The sequence below is a fragment of the Orussus abietinus genome, unplaced genomic scaffold (assembly GCF_000612105.2).
Source record: "Orussus abietinus isolate OABI.00-Male unplaced genomic scaffold, Oabi_2.0 scaffold35, whole genome shotgun sequence".
Taxonomy (NCBI): domain Eukaryota; kingdom Metazoa; phylum Arthropoda; class Insecta; order Hymenoptera; family Orussidae; genus Orussus; species Orussus abietinus.
Window position 1 is genome coordinate 208,715 of NW_019394237.1, and position 16,975 is coordinate 225,689.

General features: G+C 50.9%; 1 protein-coding gene across 2 annotated transcripts in view; it reads right to left on the reverse strand.

Moving 5' to 3' along the window:
* The window catches only part of LOC105695021 (collagen alpha-1(IX) chain), a 72,165-nt gene that overhangs the window by 13,615 nt on the left and 41,575 nt on the right, over positions 1–16,975 (reverse strand). For both annotated transcript variants that reach the window (XM_012416237.2, XM_012416236.2), the window contains exon 5: positions 6,952–7,023. In XM_012416237.2, the coding sequence (XP_012271660.1) occupies positions 6,952–7,023 (72 nt within the window). The remainder of the gene's footprint in view (positions 1–6,951; positions 7,024–16,975) is intronic.

Here is a 16,975-nt window from a genome sequence, read left to right on the forward strand (position 1 = left end):
GTAAGAGGACCGCGCCCCACGTGGCCGAGATGGACGCGTGCGCCCTCCTCGCCCTTATTTCCATTTTCTCCATTTTTCACGTTCCTTTTCTTTTCTTTTTTTCTTCATTCCTCCTTCACCCGGACCCCGGGCGAGCGAGGAGGAGAAGAATATCTTCCTTTCTCTCTCCACCGGAGAAATGATACCGAAGGTCCATCTCGAGCCGCGTCGCCTCGGAAAATCGAGGAAAATCGACATAGGTGTGACATCCCCTCGATCTCTCCCCCTGTGAGGGGCGAAAGGGTTGAAAGCGAGACAAAATGTGGGGGGAGGTTCATACCACGAGATTGCCTCCTCTCTCCCTGGGGAATAAATTCCAGGGATAAATTCCAGGACTCGTAGCGTGGACGACGTTAATCCTTGCTCCGAATTTCGGATTTCCAGGACCCCCCCATTCCCCCCGTGCCCCATCCCCGCTGTCCGTCATTCTTCTCCTGGGTCTCTCTCTTTCCCCCTTTTCTTTTTTATCTCCTCCTTTCAACCTCTTTCTCACACCAATAGAGTCCAGTAGATGCGGTCGTTCCTCGTCCGACACTTTTCGGGGGGCGAACGAGGAGGAGGTCGTACCCCATTACTTTGGGCCCCCTCCCCCCGTATCTCGTTCCCCCCGCACTTAACGTTCCATGAAATTAACTCGGGCCCCCCCTCGCCGCCCCCTTTAGCCCCATGATGGAAATTGTAACGAGGACTTCGTAACGAGGGTCCCGCGATCTCTAAGGATCGGGACCCCCCTGGGAATCATTAAAATTCGTTCCGTTTCCCCCCGAGCCCCCCCCTGCTCGTCCTGGATCCTCCGAGGCGTTGTCATCCCCGCAATTTCGCGTCCCGTCGCGAGGATTCCCTCCTTTCCCTCCTTATTTCCCCCCTTTCATCCTCCCCCTGGAGAGAGATTCTCTTCGCGATTAGAGTAAGAAAAAAAGGAAAGAAAAAATGATAAGAAGAGAAACTCGATGCCCTCGGGCGGTACCGAAATCTCAGACTCCCTCGAATTTGGTGACCCTCCTGGGGGTCACCCCCCCCCCCTCTGTCGTGCAATTACGTAAATCGCGTAAATTACGCCCCCAACCGTGTAATCTTCTCGCCCACGCCTCGAGATATACCGATCGCTGCTCGCGAAGAGGGGATCCGAGTTGGCCGGCCGTTCCGCCGCGGAATGGCCGCGGTCCCGAGTCGAATTATCGTTATTAGGACCCCGGGCATCCTCCGGGGCTCCGGGATTACAGGTAATTCGCGCGGGGCTCGTTCGATCCCCTTATCGGCCCCGAGATATATCGGACGGAGGGTTTCCGAAATTCCGTGATTCCGCGGAAATTTTTCATTTCTTTTCTTTTCTTTTTTTTTTCTCACGGAAGTTTCTTGGACTTTTTTTTCTATTTTTGTGTTCATTTTTCCTATTCATGTATCCCTTGTCTCTGGACTCGCATTCGTTGTTTCGATTTTCCTCCCGCAGGTGGCGCGAGGAATCGACCGATCAGCTGTTTTTGACAGGTACACTCGTCGTGAAGAAATGGCAATGTTCCAAAGGGAACAGCTGTTCATATTTATAGATAGAATTTCGCCGATCGTGGAATGGCGCGGTAAAAAATCGCGAATCTTCATGGGAGGAGAGAAAGAAAGAGAGAGAGAGAGAGAGAGAGAGGGAAAATCGCGTTACTTGGGAAAAAGGGAAATATGGCGAGAGGGCGAGGAACGCAGAGGGGAACCCCTTTTCGCGTCGCCAGGCGAGTTTCTCCGGTATTGTTTTCCATTGTTCGCTAATTTTTTATTTCTCTCTCCCCCCTTCCCTGCGTTTCTTTCTCTCTTTCTCTAGCCCTGACCCACGGCCGGGGAAAAATGGCGAGTCATTAATATAACGCCGACAACCCGGGGGACTTAATTAGAAATTCATCGCCTCGGTTTCGCGCAACGCTCGGCCCATTCTACAGGGCGGAAACACCCCGTCTCCTTGTTTCTTACCCTTTCTTTTAATTCATTCTTCCCTTTCCCCTCCCCCGTCCACCCCCCAGCCCCCGTTTTACCACGACTTCGAGAGGGAGGTAACATCTAGCGAAGCGGAATTACGGATTCCGCGGTTAATTGGGGTAACTAGTTTCCAAGTTGACCCGTCCACTTCGTTGCCTACCCTTCGGTTTCCTCCTTTCGCCATTTTCTTTATTTTCCCGTGCGGTTTTCTTCCCTTTTCTGTCCCCCTCTTTCTCTCTCTCGCTTTTAATTGTGCCCTCCCTACGAGCGGCGACACCTCCGTCCTTTTTGACACGTCTTTTAACCAGCTCTCCTACCACTTTAGCATATGCAAACGAAACATACGGAATTTTACTTATTGCTCCTTTGTTGCCAATTCCTTCCCCAATTAACTAATTTATCACGTGGGACGGAACGCCCCCGCCTGCGCGAGGTCCGTAAGATTCCTGATACATTCGGGACCTCTTCAAGATTTTTTCTCCATGGCTTAGGGTTACGGCAGTGGGTTCAATTAATTTGTGTAAGTACACTGTGGATTGTACTTATGTTCGGAATTTTTTGGAACCGACGGGAGTGGTCCTTGACGGTGGAAAAAAATTCCGAGTCTCCAGCGATCTGAAAAGTGTGAAAATCCTCATTTTCGAGATTGCGAAGCACCTGCTGAAATTAATTTCTGTTCCTCCACCGGAAATTTCGTGAGGTCCCCCTGTTATCTTTCATTCTTCCTCCGGTTTTCTTTCATCCTCCTCCTTAATTCCTCACTTTTCTGCGATTCCGCATTTTCCGTATCTTTGCCGTACACTTTTCTATTTCCCCGGTGCACCTCTCGGTGTCATCCCCTCTTTCTCTCTCTCTCTCTCTGTACCTTTCCTCTTCGTCTTCCTCCCCCTTCTTACAATCCGCGGTGATTCCGCGCCGATTCGGGTGCCCGTAAAGTAATTGGATCGCGGCCGCGGGCATTAAATTCGGCATTAGCGGAATAACGAGTGGTGTCGTAAATCGCGAGGAGGAGGGACAGGAGGAGGGGGAAGGTCCAAAAACGATTGAAAATCCCTAACGATCACCTGTCCCAGGTGCAGGTCGTATATCTCACTTCCGTTAATCGACAAGCCGGACTGCGAGCAAACTCCAGGGCGGGTCGCTTGATTAACGGCTCTCATCCTCTCGCAGGACCCGCGGAGGGATTCGGGACCCTATCGCCTTTTTATATCCTCCCCCCCTTCCGGATAGAGAGTCCTTATTATTTGTTTTCCCTCTCCCTCGTCTTTTTTCGACCCCCGCCTCCCTACCTCCACCACCCCTGGGGGGACACCGGACACTCGTAAATTTGCAAACGGCGAGTCCTCGCGAAAGAGGATCGAAAGGTATTTCCCTTTCTTTTTCTTTCTCTTCCTTTTCCCGATGGTCCTCCGAGCCGACCCCTTTTCCGCGCGCGGTTTCCGCCGGAAGGGAAAAGTCCGGGCGGAAAGGAGTCCCGGGGGTAAAGGGGGAGGAGAGCAAATTCAGTCGGATGTTAATCGATGGCCGATCGGGGATCGATGGCCGATCGATTTGGACAGGTGTATGTGTATATATATATATATATATATGTGTGTATATAGCCTGATGCACCTGTATGCACTTGCACTCGCCTGCACATCGCTGTTTGAACTAGGAGGAAGCGAGACCGAGCTATTTGCGTCGGAGTATGTATGTACTTCGGTGTGTATGTATGTACGTGTATGTACGGGGACCGGGTACTCGTACATACCTCCACGTGCCCATTTACGCGATCGAGTCGCGATCGAACCACATCAAAGCCCCGCCCGGGCCGAGATTCGATAAAGCGTGGCAGAGGGAGAGACAGAGTACTCTCTTCTTTGCCATCGAGATGTCACCTGTAATTGCGTCGACCGCGGGGCCGCCATTTTAACCGACGTAACCCGGACAAAATCCCGACGCTTTTTATCCGACGGACCCCTTCTATCCCGAGGGAACCGGGGAGCCCGAAAGCGGGCCGGGATCTCCTTTCGAACGAGTTTCCGAAATTCGACTTGCTCCTCGCCACTCTGGCGGGCGATTTTTTTTTTTTTATGCCGTCCTGTGGGATACTCGGGACGTTCTCTTTTCTCCTCTTCTTTCTTCGTTCCACCTTGAGGACGGATAGGCAGGAAAACGGGGAAGATAATTGTCGCTTTGGGAACCGACTGCTTTTGGGATTCGATGATAAAGGACTATGGGATTCGGTAACGAGGGACGATCGACCTTGAAATTCCAACGATTTCCAGCAATTTTCCAGCAATTTTCTGCAATTTCCAGCAATTGCTACGCGATTTCCGGCATTAAAATTCGTAATTTCCTTCTTTGAGAACTGAATGCCTTCGATTTCATATGATGAACAATGTGATTCGGTAACAATTGATAATTGGCCTTTGAATTCCGTCGATGTTTCCGTGATTTCCAGTGATTTCCAGCAATTTCCAGCAATTGCTACGTGACCTCTGGCATTAAATTTCATTATTTCCTTCATTGAGAACCGAATGCTTTGGATTTCATATGATAAATAATGTGATTCGGTAACAATTGATAATTGGCCTTTGAATTCCGTCAATGTTTCCGTGATTTCCAGCAATTTCCAGAAATTGCTACGTGATCTCCGGCATTAAATTTCATTATTTCCTTCTTTGGGAACCGAATGCCTTCGATTTCATATGATGAACAATGTGATTCGGTAACAATTGATAATTGGCCTTTGAATTCCGTCAATGTTTCCGTGATTTCCAGCAATTTCCAGAAATTGCTACGTGATCTCCGGCATTAAATTTCATTATTTCCGTCATTGAGAACCGAATGCCTTGGATTTCATATCATAAACAATGTGATTCGGGAACAACTGACAATTGGCCTTAAAAGCCGGACAATGTTTCGGTGATTTTCAGCGATTTCCAGCAATTTCCAGCATTAAAATGCTTGATTTCCTTCTTCGAGTACCGAGTGCCTCCGATTTCATATGATAATCAATGTGACTCGGGAACAACTGACAATTGGCCTTAAAATCCCGAGGTTTCGGTGATTTAAATCGACGTCCAGGATTAAAATTGATGTTCTCCTGAGGGAACGAGCCCTCCGATTAAACAAAATATATATCTCCGCCTGTAGCATGGAGATACTGCGGGCAAAGGCCATTTAATTCCATTGTTCCCGGGAGAGCTCCTCGATTGATCCGCCAAGTGCTCCTCTAAGGGCAAGATGCATGTAGGTGTAAAGTTGATGTACTTGCAGAGGTTGTGGGTGGAGGGGTCGGGAAGGGGGAGAGGTCAGGACCAGGGATAGGGGGAGGAAGGTGGGATCCGAGAAGAAAAGCTCTTTTCCGAGCTCGACAATTATCTCGCGGATATTCAATTAAATTCTCTCGTGTCATTTGTTCGGGCCCGATGTCGTCGGGTCGTGTAACGAGCGTTAACTGGGACGCGTACTTGCAGGTACGTACAACGACTGTCGTTACACGCCGGAGACTTTCCGACCAACTCTACGGCCACTGGAAACGTTTCTCCTCTTTATACCGAAGTTCGGCTCCGCCAAGTGGAGATCCACTCTGTGGGGCGTTGGTGCCCTCCTCCTCTCCTTCATCCCCTCTAGGTCCTACTCTATTAATCCGACCCTCCAATTATAATTGCGAGAATTGTTATCCCGACTCCGAGGAGGGCACCTCTCGCCGTTTCGCAGATTCTCGAGACGAGTCCCTCAGACGCGATTTCCTATCCTTTTCTTGGTGACAATCGACAGGTGAGATGGAAGAAAATTGATAGGCACCTTTATCGATTTTCTGTGTTATCGGGTTATTCGAAAAATTATTTTCGTATAACCTGATAACACAGGTGAGATGGAAGAAAATTGGTAGGCACCTTTTTCGATTTTCTGTGTTATCGGGTTATTAAAAAAATAATTTTCGAATAACCTGATAACATAGGTGAGATGGAAAAAAATTGGTAGGCACCTTTTTCGATTTTCTGTGTTATCAGGTTATTAAAAAAATCATTTTCGAATAACCTGATAACACAGGTGAGATGGCAGAAAATTGGTAGGCACCTTTTTCGATTATCTGTGTTATCAGGTTATTCGAAAAATTATTTTCGAATAACTTAACACAGATGAGATGGAAGAAAATTGGTAGGCACCTTTTTCGATTTTCTAATAAAAAAAATTGCCACCGACGATTTTTTGTCTTCGAAATTTCACAAAATTTCTCGAACTAACATATTTTTTCTTAATGTCCAAATTATGGATATTGATCCGACCCTCCAATTTAAAGGGGCAGGCACCTCTTAGGATCTTTTATATTGTCAGATTGTTCAGAAAAGATTTTTTTGAACGGCGATTATTACCTGAGAAAAATTTCAATTCTAATGAAATTGTTTCATGTTCGACATTTGAGAATTCGTTCTCGAATGAAATTGTTTATCTTGGCCAGTTTGAAATTCGACATTTCGGTTTTCAAGTTAAATTGTTTCCCCTTCATGACCACATTATGTACGTATATCCTTTCTTAGCGCGCTCTGAATTTCGAGGACAATAATTTTGATATATTAATATCTGTCAGGTCTGGGGGATTTAATTAGAGATGGAGTATGTTCCCCAAATTCGAGCTTCCTTGCGCAAGTTCAACCTAGGGAAATGCATTTAACCAAGTATAGGTCAACCGTGAGGTCGAAACGCAGCCCTTGAGGTAATAAGTAAAAAGAAGAAGAAAAAAAAAATATTAATTAATATTCATTGCGCGGTTATCGTTATCAAAGTACAGAGAGAGGTTTAAGCCTTGAAATACGTAATTGGCATGAACGATTTCATTTCTGGACTTGAATTGTCGGGCCTTGAAAACCGTGGAAATCGCGATTTTTTTGTATCATCGTCGTCTTTAGATATTGCCGATCGATCGATCCCAAGATCATCGATCGGAAATCCGATACTCACGTCGAAGTCGGGGCTGCATCTCACCAGGTCCTGCGGATGTCCTGAGAAGAGCTTTAGAGTCTGGAGCAGGCCCTTCGAAGAGATAACGATTAGATAGTAGAGCAACATCCGGATGATGAGATAGGTCATGGTACTCGTCCGGCCCTGGGAGGCAAATCGCGACTTTCGATAGTATAGATCGACAAGATCGATCGTCAATCACTCTAGCACGATCCTGGATGAGCCAAGATTCAGGAGTTCCCCCTGCCGCGGTATTATCCTATTTCTGGAATATTTAAGAATTAATTTAACCATTAATCTCGACTCAGTACAAATAAAAAAAATGTCATTGAACCAAAGAAGTACTTTAATAATTCGGAAAAAATGTATTTAACTGGAGTAAAATTGGACGCAAAGTTTCCGCGGAATCGCGACAATTAATTTTATGTTTATTCCGGTAAAATAATTATTCTTTAAATTGACAAAAGATCTCAGTGGCTCAAATGAAATCTTTCTTTCTCGGGGCGTCTCGACGCGCACTAGGTCGACTTTTCTCCCCTTTCTGGGTAATGTTTAAATAATTATATTTCGTAGGGGCCTCCCGGTGTTTCTTCTATTCCTCTAAGGGATTTCTCGTCCTCCTGTGATACACTGGGAGTCGGTTAAAAAATCGGGAATGGGAGATTCCCCCCTTTGAGGATAACTTTTCCCTCCAGGGAGTTCTTAATTCCCGGCGCGTGCTGACGGGATGTTTTACGTGGACGCTCGATCCCGGCTTCGCTTTTTGCCGGCCAGATTCCCTCGGGATCTCCCCTCTTCCCCTTCTTTAGCCCCTGTAATCATGTATTCCCCTCTCTTAAGTTAAACAAAGTGAGAGGTCCCGGCTCGGCCGGAAACTCGTCCCTTTCGCGGTGAGCTAAAAAAAAAACAAAAAAAAAGGAATTGCCCTCTTTCAAAGAAATTATTCCTTTGACCGGAGTTCATGAAACTTGCGGCATGAAATCAAAGAAACGTACCCTCGGCTGCAAAAATGTCGGACTCCTTAAATTAATAAAGGAAGAAAGTCAAGACCGTAACGTCACATTACTTCAACCCCAATCAGAGAAATAATTTCCTTGGGGGGAAAGAACGGATTCCTTTATTCGGGCATTTTCATTTCTCAGTCCAACGAAAGGCAATAATGCTTTCATACCCAACAAGCCGTCGAATGAAATACTTCCCCGAGTTATTCGTTACAATTAAACTGTTATTAAGCATAGTTACAAATAAATTCCCGGGACGTTGTAATTCCCCAGAATATTTCTCTGGGAGAAATTCTGTGTTCCTTCCATCGAAACGGTTTCACCAGATCCAAATGAGCATTCTTCAAAGAAATCTCACTTCTCTTCTCTATTTTTTTTTATCGGGGGTCTCTCTTATCGCTCGTTTTCTTCGATTTAAATTCGCCCCCTGTTTCGCCGAAGGAAGACGAGAGGAGCCCTCGAATTAATCCCTGAATTCAGGGTACGTAAGTCCGGGACCGAGCTGACAACGTGTTCCTCGAGATCCGAGCCGTTTGCCTTTTAATATTTATCATTCACTTTTTCAGTCTCTCAGGACGGGACCCTCGCTCCGTCCTTCTCGCACTCGCCCGGCGGCCGATGGCTCCCTCTCTCTCCCACTCACGGAAGACGTGGGGGCCCGACCTCACCGTATATAAGTGGGTTTGGCCGGTATTATCAGAGGGCAGAAAAACGCGCACCGGTGAAACTTTATCCGCTCCTCGAAGCCAGCTCGGGCCGCCGGGATTAATCGATCACCTGATCGATCGATCGAACCGATCGAGGTCTCAATCGGAGTCGGGCTGAGCGGAACCCGTCGCTGGTGTACTTAGGCGCGATTAAGGACACCGCGATATCAGCTGATCGATGTCCGATAAGAATCGGCAAAGATTCTCGTTTAGTTCGACTCGAACATGCGAGAGTTTCCAGGTGGAAGTATTTTTTGCCACGGTCAATTGACAGTCGAAACAATTAACCGAAATCGTCATCTCATTAGCTCTTTCGCTACTAAGACCGCCTAAAGGCGCCCGACGTTTGGTCCAATATTGCCTGCACGGTCAGACGAATTTCGCCCATATGTCGAAATGGCTCCGTGTTGAATGGGTTAAGAGGTCTCGAAGTCTCGTGACTTTACAATCGATATCGAGGACTCCTAATCGATCCTCAAAATAATTCATCCAAATCCCCTCGGATTTGGTGATTTCATCGGGAATGGGTATTCTCGTCATCCGGGAAGTCTTACGGCGTTTATAATCGATATTAAAGACCCGACTAAGTACTCGGAACTCTCCCCCGAGTTACCGCGGCGTTTTAAGTATACCCTAAGTCTCCGGGAGCAGATATTAAATTTTAAAGAGGGGAACTTACGTGTGACCGACTTTCGGGAGTATGGATTCTTTTAATTCAGTTTAGACGAGCTCTCCCCCCCCCGTCGAGGGGACGATTTACCATCGAGTGGACCCCCTCACCCCCTCGGATTTCATTTATTGCGGGACGATATTACTTTTCCTCGCATCGCGAGCTCTCTTTAAATCCTCCGCTGGTCGATTAATCGAGACCGTCGGATTCGAGTTACACGGCGGGTCGTCGATTATCAATTTTTCTTTTTTTTCTTCTTCTTTTTTCCTTTAACCCGCCATTTGCGCGTCGAGAGTGTTTCGCGAAATGGGGGAGGAAGGCGATTATTAAAAACGACTCTACGGGGGAGTCCTTTCACGGCGATGGCGCGAGAGATCGATCGGCCACTTCGAGATATCTCGCCAGACTGCCGAGCCCTGTCTACCTTAGGAGGAAGAGTGTGTCTTAAGGCGTGTTCGCAGGTCAGGAGAGCCAAATAGGAGAAAAGGAGAGAAACGAGCGGTGGGGCGGAATCACTTATGCACGGGCTCTTTGGGTCCCTCCACAATGTCGAGCCCTTCATTATGCACGCGGCTTAAAGAAAGCCTCAATAGGTCCCGGGACCTCGAATTTCCAAAGACACCCAGACATTGGATTACACCGTCCCCGAAAATTCAAAATAAATTCACGCGTTCCCCTCGAGCTCCCCGAGTAAAGACCGGGAAGGCACCCGGTCGACCCCAATGAGATGTCGCATTTCTTCTTCTTTTTTTTTTTTTCCACGGAACTGGGCGAATTTCTCGAAAGGCGCTCCATGGGGGAACGGTGCTCGGATATGAGGGGGAAACGCCTGAATTTTCCGACAGCCCTCGGTGAAACTTTTCATTCATGTTTTCCACCTCGAAGTCGGCCGTCCCGATCGCGGTTTATACTTAAACCGGCATCGCGGCCGCGCTCTTCCTCCCCTCTCTCCGGCACGGAGCCCTCCAAACGAAGTGGAGGCCAGAAAACGAGGGAGTGCTTTTTCCACGGGGAGAAAAAAGGAAATGGGAAGGAAAAAATATAGGGGGGGGGGACGAAAAAGCGAGAGGGAAAAAGGCACTCCCGTTCCCTGCGCCGAAAACCAAGCCCAGTGCAGCGCTGGCCCCGAATTTCGTATATTTTCCGCAACCCCCCTCCCGAAAACGTAAATATGCCATTCAAAAATCCGGGGATGACATTTTTCGAACTCGTCGAATTTTTTGCCATTTTTTCCCCATTTTTCCTTCATCTTTTTTCTTTTTTTACTTCTTTCTACGCATCGTCCAAAACCTCCCGAAGCTCTCCGGCCGCACCTGCTCTAGGTGACTTAATCGCCGTTTATATTTAAACCCCCCAGAGGCTTCGAGTGGACCGGAAGCGAAGCACGCGCGCGACAGAGAGAAAACGAGTGATGGAGTGTATTTCGAAAAGGGGGGGAAAGGGGAATATATAAAAAGAGCGGGAAAAAAAAAATATTATACCCCGCCGAAACGCGGCCCAGCCGCGTCGCCGAGTGCGATCGATCGCCGGCAATAATGCCGGAACACCTGGCAGAGCCGATCCATCTATTCCCCCCTTTTGCCCCCCTCTTAACATGCATACACGCGTGCACTCACGCAAGCGGAGCCGTTCCTTCCGACGGAAGAAACGCGCGGTCATTGGGCAGAAAGTGCATTCGGCCTCTCCACTGAAGGTGGAGGGTCTTGCACCGCGTGCGGCTCTTTCCCTCTCTTTCTTCTCCTCTTTGCCCTCTCTCTGCCTCCACTTCTGGGCGCGGAGAAACCCCGGGGTCACTTCTTTTCCTTCCCGGTTGTTTACCGCCGTTGGGCGCACGCGGCGTTTTCGAAAATTCCCCGTTTCGGAAAGCACTAGTGGAGGGGAACACGAGGTGCACTCTATTCCCCAGGGCTACGGTTTCTGGGCGAAATGGTTTTTTTTTATTTTTTTTATTATTTTTTTATTTTTTTCGTTTAATGAAACTTCCCTCACGCCAGCGCGATTTCGTCGTTTCGGGGTTCAGGTGAAACGAAAGGGTGAAACGCCTGGGAAACAATCGGTGAAACCGATGTGTTTCGTATCTTCGTTTCGCTCAAGTGGTGCACTCCTCCTCGTTTGTCTGCTGTGCAGGATCGTTGCATCTTGCGGAGGGAATTTCAATGGGACGGTGCAAGGGGAGGAATCATACCGGAAGGTATGCGGCGGTTTCGCTGCGTTTTTTTTTTTTTTTTTTTCTTTGCGTTTGACGGTATTAGGGGGGTGTAATTTCAAGCGCGAAGTGCGGGGAAGGGGTATAGCGGAGGGGGGAATGAATCGGAATACACTCGTGGGGGGGACTGTGCGGAGACTGAGTGAAACGAAAATGTGAAACACGGTAGTCGAATAGTGTTTCTTCTTTTTTTTTTTTCACCGTTTTTTCGGAGCCGCGAGGGTGTCGCGACCTGACGTTTGTTCGGGAAATGAGGAGTCGCGAAAGGGCGCGGGGGAAGGGCGGGCGGGAAAAACGCGCGGAACGATCCGCTGGCCGATTGCGGATACGCGGATCGGTGCAGGCTTAATGGGCCGGGCGTATCATATTCGGCGGGACCGAAATGGAGAGCTTTCACGAAATCCCAATAAAGTGCGCGCGGCGGGCCGGGGGTTCCGCGCATTGTTTGCCGCGCGATCCCGTCGCAACAACGCGGATCCATTAGCGGGGGCCGCCGTGCATTCGTTTCGAAATTATGCAGTTATGGTGGCCCCGCAACCCCGGGCGACGCGGAATTATCGGCCGCGGAAATGCGACCCGCGGGTGTGCCGAAAAATCGCGCAGACCCCGGCCGCGTTAATTCCGCATCGCCGAGGCGGATGCTCGCGGCTCCCGTTTCGACTCTCGCGGTTAATTCTCATTTTTTTTTTTTTCCCTCCCCCAAAGAACCGCCGGGGATGCCGCGCGAGGTCCGCGGAACGGCCGCGTTCCGTCGCCGAGCCGCGGTACCTCGAGCGACCGCGGGACCCGGGAAATCGCGGCGGATCGATTCCGCATCGACGGGCTTTCCGCGTTTAAACGCAATCCCCGTCGGTTTAACTCGCAAGGGGGCACACACCGGGGGGATTCCGCGCCCGGCGCGAAGATCCCGCATGCGTTTCCCGCGACCCGCCCTATATCGACCCGCGCCGCGGCGCGGTTTATCATCGCGGAGTTATAATGAGCCCGATCGGGTTTTATTCCTCCGGCATTGTGTCGGGCCGCGGGCGGAAACCGCAAGCGGAAACCGCGGGGGCGCGGTCGTACAGGGAAGCACACCACACAGGGCTGCGGAACGGCCGCAGCCCTTAACCCCTCCACTTGGGAGTTTTCCCTTTTCCCTCGAAATTCGCCATTATTGGATCGACCCTCCTCCCCCCGGGGTGAAATGACCCACGAAAGAGGGGAAGGGGGGGAAAAAACCAAGGAGGAATTGTTTCTCCCGCGCGGAAGGATTTCCGCCCACCGTCGAGGGGTTAATTTCGAAGGGAGTAGAGGAAATAGAGAATACGAATGAGAGAGAGTGAGAGCGAGACAGAACGGGGGGGATAGAGAAACAGATAAAAAGTGTCATTTTCCGCGCTTGTCGGGGGTGTCCGCCCCCTCCCGCCCCCCGGCGGGATTTAATTTCCGCCCGCGCCGTCGGGGCGCGCTTTTCTTCTTAACCTCGCGGAAGCCCTTTTCCGCCCACGTGTCACCGGCCGGAGTTTCCCTCTTATCAAACGACCCTCCCGATCCCTTAAGGGGTTACATACCCCTTCGACCCCCCCAAAAATTCATTGGTTTCTCAAGAATTTCCCGCTTTCCTAACCTCTCGAACGATCCCCCACCCCCGTTTCGTCGTTTTAAAAAATGACTTCCTTCCGGTTATCGACCCCCCATTTATATTTAATAACAAAGTCATATCTACCCTGGGGATATTCGCCCCCTCTATGTGTCTATATATCCATCCATCTCTCTCTCTCCCTCCCGCCCACCCCTCGAGGGTACTTTTCGCCACCCCCTCGACGTCGCGCCTTTAAGTGCACACTCGTATGCAAATCGCGGACGCGCCGTTTCCGCGGGCCGGATTTGCGGCCCGGCCGCTGGCCACGACCCGGGGCGATTTTCCGCCCCCACCCCATCACCACCCCACCCCCCCACATTTATTCCCAGGTGCAATTCCACCCGGGCGGGTATGCACGCGCGGTCGCCTTCCACGTATCCGCAGATGCGGCCGATGCGGCGGCACCTGTAGGTATAATAAGCGCGGGGGGTGGGCTTTGGGGGGGGTGGGAGGGCAGGGGGCTGCATTCGGCCGGGGTGCACCGCGAGCTCGCATTATTACCCCCTAGGGGGTGACAAAGTTATCGCGCCCGCGCCTGTAAGTGGCGCCGAGACCCCCTCGTCTCTTTATGAATGGGCCGCCCTCGTAAAGAGAGGCCGACGAGCGTTCATAAGAGAACGAGAACGAGAGGGAGAAAGAGAGAGAAAGAGATAGAGAGGGGGATGGAAATGCTTGGCGCGAATTAATTGGAATTCATTTTAATACATCAATTGTTCCACCCTAGACTCACGGAGTAGAGCTTTGCCGGGGAGTTGAGCGGAAGAAACGCTACGGAAAATCGAGATCGAGGAAGGCGGACGGAAATTATCGACGCGCGGGGCGGGGATGGGGGGGGGGTGAATGACTAATACCCTCAGTACACCCGGCGACACTTGGCAGTTGCTCGTTACGTGGGTGCGATTATTCCCCGCCAAGTATAATGTATACATGTATACATGTATGGATTTATATATATGTATATATGCGCATATATGTATATGTATATGCCCGGGGGGGGGAATTGGCGATTCGGCCACCACTCGTCACCCCCCGTCGATTAATCCCCACGATTTTGAATAATCGCCGCCCGGAAATGACCTCCGAAAATTCGTTGAATTTTTCGGGGGGGGTTCCCCCCGAAGAGATGCGGCGGAAATAAATCCGCAATTATGCATTCCCGACTCGTCCGACGTGGTTGTCCTGAAGAATTGAGACGAGAGGGTAAGACCGTAAGAACCGGATGGATTTTCCGGGGGCAACATTAACCCCCCCCCCGACCTGGGGCAACTCGAAGAGCAACGACCCCCGAAAACGGAGACGGGGATAACGGGGGGGGGGGGTTCGCCGAATGCGAGGCGGAATAATTGACCGGGGTGGAGGGCGCTTCAGGTAAAGGTGCAACGGGGGTCGATTATCCCCGCTAATGGGGCGGGGGGAAGGAGTCTCGGGTAAAAGCACCCTGATGAAGCCAACATAAGTTGTTCCCCCCTCCCCCCGAGGAAGGAGTCGGAGGCGGACCCGCGAGATAATGGATCGTGAGAAATTCGTGGGGGTTACTGGGGGATGGGGGATGGGGNCCCACGATTCTCGAGGTGTCTCTTTTTGCCGGCTCTTCGCCGCGTCTTTCGGAGATTTGTCGGGGCTGCTTCTTGCCCCCCCCCCAAGAAGAGGGACGACTTCACTCTGCGAGGGATCCTGAAGAATGGTCCCCCCCCCCCACTCGGGGTAGAGTTCCCCCTTGGAGGAGTTTGACGGGTTTCGTATCTTTTTTCCCTTGTTTCTCTTTTTCGACCCTCTTTTTTTCTTTCCTTTCTTTCTCCTTTGGCGAAACTGGGGAAGACAGTGACGGGAAAAAATGTCGGGGGGATCTTCCTCAAGGCCTGCGTAATTTTCGCGACGGATGTCCCACCTCGGAAGTCCTTGTAAAAACGCCCCCCCCCCCCGGCCCCCCATCGATCCCACGCGAAAGTTTTCGCGAGTTCATTAGAACGAGCGCCCGTTAATGAAGAAAGTCCAAGTCGGGATCTCCGGGGACACTGGGGCCATTTCCCCCCGAGTACCGGCGGGGGAGATTGCCGCCAGGTCCAATCGAGATGGACCGAGAGGGAGAAACTAACCTGTTAGTTCTTTATTATTTTTTTTCTTCCTTTTTTTTTTCGCTCGGGCTGCGCCGATTCTCGCGCAATAAATTCGGTAATGTGTATCGTAACGAGGGCCTCCGTGGGTCTAGGCGCTCGTCGCGCCATCTAGATTCCAGGAATCGAATTTATATCCCGGTCGGAGAGAAATTCGCGGCGGGAAAAGAAGGAAAGGCGAGGGAGGAGGGGAGGGGTGCACCCGGAGTTCCCGAAGACTTCCCGAAGAGTTCCCGCGAGAGCTGAAATCCCTTTGGCTTAAGTCCCGCCTCCAGTTCCCGGAGTTATGCCTCCGGGTATTTAACTTTATGCATTCAACTCCCGTCGCTCCCGGAGAAACGGATGCCCGAATGAATACACGGGTATCTACGAGTTTATATTAAACTGCGATTTTACGCCAACGTAATCGTAAAGCCGGGCCGATCGTTACGGGCGGCCCCTCGCTTTGTCTCGCTTTATGGCTCCAGGAATCGACCTCCCTTCCGCGGGCCTCATTCGTCCCCTTTTTCCCGATTTTTCTCAATTTTCCGCAGCCTGCCCCCTTTCAATGTCAACAAGCTCCGGCTTTATCGACTCCGTGTCGGTGGACCCGATTTCGGAGGCGTGGAGGCGAGAATCTCGATTCCAGGAATTTTTTTTCCGGCAGGCGCAAGATTCCTGGAATCGATTAGGAGGCAAACAAGGGGAATGAAAAGTCCATGAGAGCCGGGAGTAATTGTTTTTCCCAGCCGGGGCGCCGGTAATGGCCGCGTGATTTCCTGAAAAGTTAATTGGTCCACTGGCGGCATTGTTAAGCAACTCGTTGCGCCCCGGAATTATTGGATACTCGTTAGAAAATCCGTTTTAATTAAGCCGCCCGGCCGGCGCGCTTCCCGTCCCAAAAGGGTCGCCATTTTGGACCCTCCCTCCTTTTCTGGGGGAGCTGCACGCTTAATTAGACTCAGACTCGATGGCCGGGTGCGAAAAGACCCGCCCGGCCGGGGAAAGACCACTTTCGGGCGTGACCGACTCCCCAGGGTACGAGGATCTTGTTATGCGAAGGAGAAGCGCGACTTCCACGACTGTCGGAAAAAGGAAGGACGTCCGGTTCCCACGGGCCGACGAGAAAATCCGTGCCTCGCGTCGCGGTTCGCCCGGAATTCTTAACGAGCCCCGGGGAGAAAGCGCCGCCGCGTGGCAAGATGGCCGCCGCGCGATCAGCTGATCCCGACGCGCTCCACCTCGCGACTTCAAACACTCATATCTTCGCCTGGGAGCATCCGATTCGCGATCCGACCGGGCAGTTTTCATCCCTCGGGATGATAGCACCCACCGGTGACGGGAATTCGAGTAATCGGGCAGTTTCGAGGAGAAGCTCCTCTTCGAGGATGCGTCGGAATGGCTGACGGGCTCGCGTGACGGCGGACTTGATTTCTGAATTTACCGCTCGTCAAGGCTTGACAAGTTAGTGACGGCCCCTTTAGAGCTGCCAGCCGGTGTCGGCCGGGAATCGACTCGACACCCTCGCTACGATCGACCTCTCGAACTCCCCGAGGGAGGTGGAAAGCGCGCCCCTTTATTTATAGGATAAATACCGACAAATGAGGACTCGCGAAAAATTGAGAGGTTATGTCGCCGAGGGGTGCAGGGCTGGATCGCGACACGCAAAGACGATAATTGATCCCTGGGTGCAATTGCCCCCTGGGGGCGCTTCTCAGAGGGA